The 10,432-nt window shown below is 61.9% G+C and overlaps 1 protein-coding gene across 1 annotated transcript; it reads left to right on the top strand.

Annotated features, from left to right (window-relative positions):
- The first annotated feature begins 8,544 nt into the window (after window positions 1-8,544).
- On the top strand, window positions 8,545-10,074 carry LOC112588730 (uncharacterized). The gene has a single exon (XM_025299453.1). It carries the CDS (start codon window positions 8,545-8,547, stop codon window positions 10,072-10,074), a length of 1,530 nt encoding a protein of 509 aa, XP_025155238.1.
- Window positions 10,075-10,432: the final 358 nt, after the last annotated feature.

The following is a 10,432-nucleotide window of genomic DNA, read 5'->3' as shown; positions in this document are numbered from 1 at the left end:
GCCTTGTCTTGTCTTCTGCCTGGCCAGTTTAGATAGCAAGTAGTGCTACACGTTAGTGCATCGTATTACTGGTGATTACCGACGCGCTTTCTAGGCTTCCTAGGGCGATCGGGTATTTCGTTTCAGATTCGAACCACTGCTCTATAGACTCTGCTGAGTTGAAGGTGGCGCCGACACACCCTGCTGGGTTGAGGCAAATGGTTCGAATCTCGTTTTGTGATCTCGGGCTCACGGCGTTGCCGTGATCTTAGGAGCGACTCGACCGTCTCCTCGGAGCTTCGAGCTCCCTTATTGCCCAAGTGTCCGTAGGGGGCCTTTGGCGGGATTGGAGCGGCTCGGTCGCAGTCCAAGAGCGTTCGCGCTCCTTCGTCCAAGTGTCCATTGGGAACTTGGCTTTCTCGCAGGAGCGACTTGGTCGTCCTGCGAGCCGGAGCTCTCGGAGCTCCGTTTCCACGCGTCCTCGGGACCGTGACTGGCTATTGGCCATTACGCCCGGAAGGGCAGGCCATCCGAAACGACGGAGGTCGTTTCGTTGCACGTCCTTGGCGTGCCTCGGGTGCCGCGCACCGTTGACGTCACGGACGTGTGTCCTGCGGGACTTGCGTAGGCGACGTTGTTTCGCTTGTATATAGCTACGTTTAGGTTCTTCTGCGTCGTTCTTCTGCGTTATTCTCTTCTGCGTTACTACTGCGTTTATTGCGTCCATTGCGTTTACACTGCGTGTCACTTTACGTCGGCACGTGCGCGTGCTTCTTCTCTCTTGTTCTCGCCGCCGTCCCTGGGCATGGCCCAGTCGGCGCGCGACGCGGCCTGATCAGCAGGGTCTGTGGTCGCCTTGCGAGGCCCCGGCCTTTGATCAGGACGACCGGACGGTCACCGAGCGGACTCGAGCGAGCCTAGACGCAGGCGGACGTCGCTCTGCGATCCCGTACTTCCAGCCAGCTCTCCGGAGCTATCCTATGTTCGGGCTAGTTCCGAACATCTTTGTATAATGATTTCTAAACAAAATATAAAATCTTCTTATAAAATATCTTAATACTAACGCTATAAAAGGATATATATATACCCAGCAAACACTTTTTTGTTCACCCAGAAGAAACCCATCATGGTTACCCTCGACCCTTAGGGGGTCGAGGGTTATGTCGGACTCTTACCGACTAAAACTCCTGCGGGATGTCTACCGATCGGATCGTTGTGAGGGGAGTTAGGGGAACTGCTCCCGCATTCCCTCCCCAACACCCCGGCCCCAGGGCTCCGGGAGCCCCACGCCCTAAGTACCGCGCTCCCAAGCCCCCCACCACAGGGAGGAGGTCAGACGCGGTGCCCCGATCGGTCAGACCGATCAGGTTGGCCTTTTGGTTCCCAATTCCGGGAGAGAGAGGACATCCACTTTCCCTCCCCGCCCCCTCCAGTGTACACACCGGTCGAGGGGGGCGGAGGAGTGGGGCTCGTCCCCAAACGGGCCTTCACTCCTCCTACGTTCGTGCCCGTGGCGCACGGGGGGGATCGGCGAACCTCCGACCCTACCCGCGGAGTCGAGCTCGAGGCGGCCGAGGGAGGGACGTCTCCTCGGTCGGCGCCACCTCGGGCACACTTCCCAACCCTGGGGAGCGCCGCCCCGTCCGCCGCTCCCTTCGGTGGACCCCCGGGAGACGCTCCCATTCTGCGACCTCCTTCTGGGACATTACTTCCCTTGCGAAGGAGGCCACAGCTCCCCACGCCTCCTCGCTCCCGCACATAGTCCTGACCAAGTGCGGGAGCGAGATTTCCCCCTTCCGGCAACCCACTGACCGGGCGAGGACACGGCGCTGCGGAGCCCACGCCTGACACTCGGCCAGCGTGTGCTCACCGTGTCCTCCAGCACCAGAAAGTGGTGGCGTCGAGTGGTGGTCTCTCTTCCTATCCGGTGCAGGTACGAGCCAAAACAGCCATGTCCTGTGAGTATCTGCACCAGATGGAACGTCAATCCACGTTCAGCCCTGTCCGCCATCTCGGCTAGACAGAGGCGGACAGCCTCGGCCGTACGATGCCCGAACTCCCTGGGGTCGGACAGCGCGTCTGCCCACTTCCTCAGGGTCCGGGCTCTGACCTGGGACTTTAGAGGCCTCAAATCCCTGGCTCTTAGCTCCCCCTCCTCGCGGAGCCCGCGCACCCTCCAATATAGGGTGTGCCGTTCCTCGGCAATGAGCTCCACTGGAGGGGAGCTAGCCAGGGCTCCCGCTGCCCTGTGTGACATGGTGCGGTACCCCAGAATGGCCCGGAGGACCACAGGTCGCAGCGCCTGGTGCATGAGGCGTCTGCTTTTGTCGGTGGCGGCCAATTGGGGCGCCCATATCGGCGTCCCATATAGAGCCATCGAGAGCACCACACCGACGTACAGGTGGCGGGCTCTCCATCCCGGACCCTCCTGGGTTTGCATTAGGCTGACTACCTTCAGCCCCGGGGGACTAGGTTCCTAAAATGGGCCCGAAAGTCCCATCGGCTGTCCAGCGTCAGGCCCAGATATTTAATAGTTGGCCCGACCCGGACGTGGACTCCACCCACTAGGACCCGGGTCTCTGGCGGCGCCCTTCGACTTCCGTCATGAAAAAATATAGCTTCGGTCTTTCGGGACGCCACCTTGAGGCCCAGGCCCCGGATGGCATCAATCACCGATACCAATGCCACCTCCACTTGAAGGTGGGCTTCCCCCGAGGTCTTCCCCTCGCCAAGCACCAACGTGTTGTCTGCATAACAGACAACATTGGCACCGAGGGGAAGCGGAGTGCGCAGCACCCGGTCGAACGCGACGTTCCAGAGTAGGGGCCCGAGGACGGACCCCTGTGGAACACCGCGCTCCATAGTGCGCCGGCCTTGAACCCCGCCCTCTTTGTTGAAGGCGAAGTCTCTGCCCTCGAAGTAGGCCGCCAGGGACCGCCGGAGATAAGCGGGCACACCCTGGTACTTCAAGGCGTCAGCTATCTCCGGCCAGGGCAGGGTGTGGAACGCATTGCTGATGTCTAAGGACACCGCGATCAGCACCCACCTCCCTTCTCCACGAACACTCGGGCCACGTCCCGGACGCACTGGATGGCATCCAGTGTCGAGCGTCCGGGCCTGGACCCAAATTGGCGGTCGTGGAGACCCGACCCCTTCGAGGACACGTACTGGACGAGACGGTCAGCTATGATGCGCTCCAGCATCTTGGCCGCCTCGTCCAGCAGGCAAATTGGCCTGTAGGCCGACGCGCTACCGGGCTCCTTGCCCTCCTTTAGGAGGAGGACCAAATTGGCCCTCCTTCACTGTGGGGAGAAGACCCCCTCCTTAAGCACCTGCTCAAGGTGACCCGCGTGGCCTCGAACAGGTTTCCCTCGCCGAGGGCTAGAGCCCAGGCGCGGCCAGGAATTCCGTCGGGGCCAGGGGCTTTCCCCTTGGCCTCGAACTTCTTCCTGATCCCAGCGAGCTCCTCTGAGTCGACCTCCTGGCTCTTGTCCCAGTCCCCATCCCGCAATTCGGGAACGGGGATCTAAGGTGGGCCCCCTTCAGCCCTCGGAAAAAGGTCATCCAGGAACTCATCGAGAGCCCGGTGGTCGAGAGTCTCCGTAATAGGGAGCGCCCACGGACGTAGTTTACCTACCGTTCGATTGTACGGGCGCCCTCAAGGATCCTCATCCAGGGAGCTCACTAGTTGCTCCCAGGCTCGTCGCTTCTCCTCGGCGATGGCGGTCTTGAGGGTTTCCCTCGTTTCGAGGTACTCCTCCTTCGTCCTTGCGGCATCCCCGTCCAGTCGCCGGGCTCGGGTGTAAGCCCTTCTGGCGCGGAAGCAGGAGTTCCGAAATCTCCTGCGTCCACCAGTAGGCCGCCGGCGCCGACGGGGGTAGGCCCCGGCGCCTGGGGCATTGCGACGTCACAAACCGACGCCACGATACTCACTATTTCCCTGGCCCCCTCCTGGGGGCCAAGGTCCCACTGACCCGGCATCCCTTTGAGATACCATGTGGCCGCAAGGACGGCCGCCTGAAACCCGTCCGTGTCTAGTCGATTGAGGGCCCATCTCTTAGGGAGGAGGGGAAGACTCCCCTCTCCTGTGCGGCGGTCCAGTACCCGCGCGGGGGCGGGGACGTGGAAGGCCCACACTATATTTCGATGATCCGACAGTGATTCGCACTCCCCGTCCGCCGCCCATTCCCGGAACATCCGGGCGGCCGGGGGGGTGGCCCATGTCAGGTCAATGACCGACTCGCCTCCCCCCGGCCGTTCGTAGGTGCTGGCGGATCCCTTTTTCATCAGGAGAAGGTCCAGTCCTGCCGCCCATTCGACCAAGACCCTGCTCCGAGGATCCCTCTGCCGAGGACTGCACCCCCACTCTTCCGAGTAGGCGTTGAGGTCCCCGGTAATGACCACAGGTCGGGGGTGGCACTGTCGTACCACATCCCCGACCCGGCCCAGGATCCTCGTAATGGGAACAGGATCTCCACGGCCCTCCCTATTTTGTCGGTGGGGGAGATATAACCCCACCACAGTAACAGACCCCCAATCAATCGACGGGGGTGAATAGGAACACCTCCGAGTCCCCTTCCTCGGAGAAAGCCAGGCCGTCCTCAGACCACTCCCTCGTTGGGGAGGAGACCGGTATTCTCCCTTCCGGAGTCGATATCCTGAGAGGCATCTCCCTCTGACTCCCTCGTCGCAGGGGAGGCCGGCCTGGCCCCCCTTCTCTGGGTCCTTCGCCGCGGCGGGGGGCCGATCCAGCCCCTCCCTTCTCGAAGTCCCCCTCGTTGAAGAGGGGGCATGGCCAGCTCCATACTTTGATGCGCAGGATTGGTTGCGCAACCTTGGGGGTTTGGGCCTCCCCCGCCTTTGTCCCTTCCGTTTTATTTGCGCTCTTTCCTCCCTGTTTTCTCCCCTTCTTTTTCCTCTTCCATGAGGGGGTGCTTGCAGGCAGGCCCTCCGATCTCGTGATCTGAGGGCCTACCTGCTTCTGCGCACACCAGGCAGTGTGCCTTTGCCTCGCAAGCCGCGGCACGGTGGCCGGGGTTACCGCAGCGGTAGCAACAACCGCACGGTACTCGTGCACCGCTCGCGCACATGTCCTCGCTCCAAACAGCGATAGCAAAGCTGTGCGTGGGCGGGCAGCGCCGCTACCCCGGCTCGGGTCCAACCCACGTGGACTCGCCCCGCTGCAATAACCTTTGCAGCCGCCGCCATCGGGCACTTTATCACGGCAGCTGCGGTCCCTCTCTGGGAGATGCTTATCCCGCCCATGGAGATATCTCCTGGCGAGCATCCCCCAGCTTGGGACACGGCGGCCGCCACTTCTTCGGCCCCGATCGTCGCATCCAGGCCGGTCAGTCGCACTGCAGCGATCTTGACCGGCCTTCGGATGCGATACTCGGGGCGAACTACTACGGGGGGAACTCCGCAAGTCGGCGGATGCCCCCGCCCGGAGGCCAGGAACCTCCACCAGTAACCCTCCATTGAGGGACTGGCGGTTCCTGACGGAGCCGTCAATTCCGACGTCCGCCAGCCGGATGCGGTTCCTGGCTTCCGCCATAAAGTTTTTATACTCTCCGTGGGGGCAGGTAATAACGACGGCGGCCGATCTCGGCGGTTTTGGCATCACCTGCCTGGCTGCTTTGCCCCCTTCCTGGGTGCAGAGGGTGGAGTGGAGGGGGAGGTCCGCTCTTCTTCTCCTCTTTCTGCTTCCTCTTCTCCTTCCTTCCCAAAACCTTTGACCACGGCTCCTCACCGCTGGTCTCCTTCATGAGAGGGAGGGGAGAGGAGCGATATTTGCCCCTTTCTTGCCGGTGGATGTCAGCGCCTTCCAGAGGGCCGACTGCGCCGGGTCCATTCTCGTCCCCCCAAGCTCCTTTGCCAGTATCCCCTTCACCGGCTCCTTCCTTGAAGATGAGGCTCCAGACCCCCGCTTGCCGCCTGCTGGGTGTGCTTGCGGCTGTCCGCTCCCCTGCTGCTTCCTCTTCTTCCCCTTCTTCTTCCCTTCTTCTTCTTTCCTCTTCACCTCCTTCTAGACCGCCGTCAGCTCCCGTCCCTTCTCAGGGGCGGGGGACTGTCGCAGGGAAATCGGAGGTGACAACTTCGGGATCTCCTTCCCGAGGGTCGGCTCCGGCGTTTTCGATATCTCACCTGGCTTTGTCCTGAGGGTCTCCCTCTTCTCCAGAAAGCAGCCGATTCGCCAGGACAGCTCCTCGTATTCTGACCGGCCCTCCTTCCTTCTTGCCCTCTCGTCCGCCAGCTTCAGGATCTGCCCAGTCAACCAGTTGTGGACTTCCACCTGTTCGGGGGTGAGAGCAGAGATGGCCATATAGTCGTCTAGCTCCTTCATCACACCGAGAAAAGCCGGCCTCCAGGCTGGTCTGGGAACCTCCTCCGGCAAGTTGTTAAAACTCGGCACCTCGCCGGAGAAGGCCCCAGCCTTTGAACCCCCCCCGATGAGCCGGAGGAGAAGGAGACCTGGGTCAAGATCCTCCTCCTTTTCCTCCTCCTCACTCTCTCCTTCCCTGACCCCGGTCCTGCGGCCTCTCCCGTCGATGTGCTCCCCCAGCTGCCTCGGCGTAGGTCTTCTTATGGGGAGTTAGGGGAGGGAGGGCGAGGGTGGCCCCGATGGAGGTCTTCGCGGCCTCAAGCTCCTCCTCGATTCGTCGGTATCGACCCTCTCCCTCCTAAGTTCTTCGTGGAGCTCCCCCAACTCCCTAGCGGTCTCCGACCCCGCTTCCTCCTTCCCATCCTCTGCTCTGGCCCTCACGACGAGTGTCCCCAGGATCAGCTCCGAGTTGACCAGGGTGCGGTTGATCAACCCGACGTATGTCCCTTTCAGGGTTTTAGACATGTGGGCTATAAGTCGGAATTTCCGAGCGCCCTACCTACCTCGGAAGTCAATTCGGACGAGGTATCCTCCTTGATGACGACCCTACACATAGGGTCCCTATAGATCTCCTCAGCAGGGCGTCTGTCCTCCATAGAACGGAAGATTCACCTGCTAAGGAGACCCCGGGCCACCCGTCCGTTCCGGGCTAGCTCCTCTTCCTTCTCTTCTCCTTCTCCTTCTATTTTCTCTCCCGGATCCCAATTCCCTCTCCAGTTACCAGTGGCCTTGTTTCCCTCTTTCCGGCACCAGTGCCACCCCTACTACGGAGGACGATCCGCTGCTGGTGGTGGTCCTCCTTGGTCACTTGGTCCTTCCACCGGAGCACCTGGAATCAGACGTCCCCCGCCGCCATCCTTTCCTCCTCTCTCATTGCCAGCTCCGCTGGCGACTCGAAAGGAGGACTCCAGCCTTTGCACTACAAACCGGAGCTGGGGACCGAGCATGACGTCCGAGCGGATCCCTTTCACGGACGTCCACGGATCCTTAGTCCGCCCAGATTTGCCCCCCTCCCCAGCCCGAGCCGCAGTGCTCTCCTTCATCCCCTGGTGGATGAGGGATCACTGTTTTGCCCTCCCTTCTTAGAAAGGGGGTGACACTTTTTTATTTTTTGTTTACGAGGAGGAAATCCATCATGGATACCCTGACCCTCGGGGAAGGGCCAGGGTTATGCCGGACTCCTACCGGCTAAAACCTCCCGGTGGCGCTGCGAAGGNCATGGCGGGCGGGTTCCGACTCAGGAAGTGGGCGGCCTCACATCCGGAACTCTTGTCCGGTATCCCGGGGGGGGACCGCGAGCCTTTGGTGCCTCTGCCGGACCCTGGGGCCGTGGGGTCATCTGTGCTGGGGGTCGGTTGGATTCCGGTCGAGGATGCCTTCTGCTTTTCGGTCAAACCCGGGGCTCCATCGGCCATCTCGAAGCGTGGTATCTTGTCAGTCGTTGCGCGATTATACGACCCCCTGGGCTGGTTAGGGCCTATGGTAGTACTGGCGAAGATACTCCTTCAGGACTTGTGGTTGGCCGGGCTCGGTTGGGACGAGGCTCTCCCTTCTCCGCTCTCGCGACGTTGGGACGCCTTTAGCACCGGGCTCGCGGAGGTTTCCGCGTTCCAATCCGAGTTCCTCGTTGGACCGGATGGTCGCCTGAAGTGGAGATCCAGCTTCACGGCTTCTCGGACGCCTCGGAGCGGGCGTACGCCGTCGTCATCTACTTACGGGCTCAACGGTCTGATGGGACCACCCGTGTCGCTCTATTGGCGTCCAAGACCAGGGTCGCCCCACTAAAGCGGGTATCGTTGCCCCGCCTGGAGCTGTGCGGTGCACAGCTGCTCTCGCGCTTCATGAAGGCCATTGTGGAGGCGCTCGGTTGTGCCGAGGCCCCCCTGGTTTGTTGGACCGACTCCTCTGTCACGCTCCATTGGATAACAGGGCATCCATCTCGATGGACCACCTTTGTCGCCAATCGCGTCTCGTACATTCACGAGAGCCTTCCGCGGGCCTCGTGGCGGCATGTCCCGTCCGGCGACAATCCCGCGGATTGCGCCTCCCGGGGTTTGTTGGCCGGCGGGCTACGAGAACACGCCCTTTGGTGGCGTGGCCCCTCCTGGCTAGTCGAGGACCCGGCGGGCTGGCCGGGTCTAACTTGTGTCGCGGTCGACCGAAGCATTTGCTAGGAACGGCGCATGGTTCACGTAGTGGCCGTGAACCCGGAGGACTGGTCCGGTGTCCTCCGAGCATGCTCCTTCCGCAAGGCCATCCGCGTGATGGCCTATGTACGACAATTCCTGCGAGTCCCACGGATCAGTGGACCCTTAACGGCGGACGAGCTGAGTGAAGCTCGACTGTGCCTGCTGCGGGTTACGCAGCACCGCTTCTTCGCGGAAGAGTTGGGCCGTCTGAAGCGGGGGGGAGCATTGATGGTGAGATCGGCATTGCGGCCACTCAATCCCATGATGGACGAGCTGGGCCTCTTGCGGGTGGGGGGCTGCCTGCAATTCTCAGCGTTACCGATCGATGCGCGGCAGCCAGTCCTGCTGCCGCGACGCTCTCGGCTCGCGACTCTCGTTGTGCGAGATGCGCACGAACGCACGCTGCACGGGGGAGTGCAGCTTACGTTGCTCACCGTGAGGCGCGAATTCTGGATTCCAGCTGGGCGCTCTTTAGTGCGCCAGGTGATACGGAGCTGTGTGCGCTGCACACGCCATAAAGGCACCCCGATCACCCCGTTCATGGCTCCGCTGCCTCGCGATCGGGTGTTGCCCCATCCACCGTTCTCTGCCACCGGGGTGGATTATGCTGGACCGGTCGCGGTGCGTCCGTCTCGAGGACGCGGACGTACCACCTCCAAGAGATATATTGCTGTCTTCGTCTGCTTCAGCACGCGCGCAGTCCACTTGGAGGTGGTCAGTGACTATTCGGCCCCGACCTTCTTAGCGGCCTTTCATCGTTTCGCGGCCCGGCGGGGCCTGCCGGTTACCGTATACAGCGATAGGGGGACCACATTCGTGGGTGCGGACCGCGAGCTGCGAGGGCAATTTGAGGCGGTCATGGCGTTGGGGGGACCGGTCGCGGCCTCCTTGAGTAACCAGGGCACCACCTGGAAGTTCATGCCTCCTTCAGCTCCGTATTTCGGCGGACTGTGGGAGGCAGGAGTGCGGTCCGTCAAATACCACCTGCGACGAGTAATAAGAGAGCAGGCACTGACCTTTGAGGAGTTCGCCACTCTTCTAGCTCGCATTGAGGCCTGTCTCAACTCCAGGCCATTGTGTCCGTTGACGGACGACCCACAGGACTTGGAGGCCCTGACACCTGGACACTTCCTGATTGGGCGCCCGCTGTTGTGTCCGCCTGAGCGATCCCTCGGGGACGTTCAGATCGCGAGGTTGAGGCGCTGGCAGCTGCTCCAGCATATGACGGAGCATCTTTGGGAGCGATGGTCTAGAGAATATCTAGCCCAGCTGCAGGTCCAGGGCAAGTGGCTCGTCGCTTCTCGTCCGTTGGACATCGGCGACCTCGTGATTTTGGCGGATAGCCGATTTTCTCCTACTCGGTGGCCTCTCGGCCACATCACCGGCTTGTTGCCTGGCCCGGATAGGCACGTCCGCGTGGCGCAGGTGCGCACAGCGGACTCGACCTTGACCCGGCCACTGGTCAAGCTGGTAAGGCTCCCTGTGGATCCGAAAGGGGCTCATCCCAATCAACCTTCAACATGAAGGGGTTCAACAGGCCCTCACGGCCGCCAGGCCGCGAGTGCGGCCTTCCTGGTGGGGTTTGTTCCACCACTGACTTCCGTCGCCGCGACGGAGGCGGGCGGTATGTTCCGTACGGTACGTGATGCCGTACGGAAAGTCGGTGCGAGTCAACGCTGCAGGGCGGGCGGCCTGGTTCCCGGGGCGTTCTCGCTAGCGGCGGGGGACGCGGGTTCTCGCGAGCGAGCGCGCGGGACCCCCACTAGGTTCAACCACGGCCGCTACACGGCGCGGCTCGCGATTCCGCTGCCCGCGGGCAAGATTCGACCGCCCGGATATATAACCAGGCGCGCGGTGCCTGGTCCTTGCCTTGCCTTGTCTT

Source organism: Harpegnathos saltator, unplaced genomic scaffold, assembly GCF_003227715.2.
Source record: "Harpegnathos saltator strain DR-91 unplaced genomic scaffold, Hsal_v8.6 scaffold279, whole genome shotgun sequence".
Lineage (NCBI taxonomy): Eukaryota > Metazoa > Arthropoda > Insecta > Hymenoptera > Formicidae > Harpegnathos > Harpegnathos saltator.
The sequence above is the reverse complement of the archived record's forward strand: the minus strand, read 5'-3'. Positions and strand labels throughout refer to the sequence as shown.

Coding starts and splice junctions, on each gene's coding strand:
- LOC112588730 (XM_025299453.1), top strand. CDS start 8,545: ATGGTTCACGTAGTGGCCGTGAACCCGGAGGACTGGTCCGGTGTCCTC.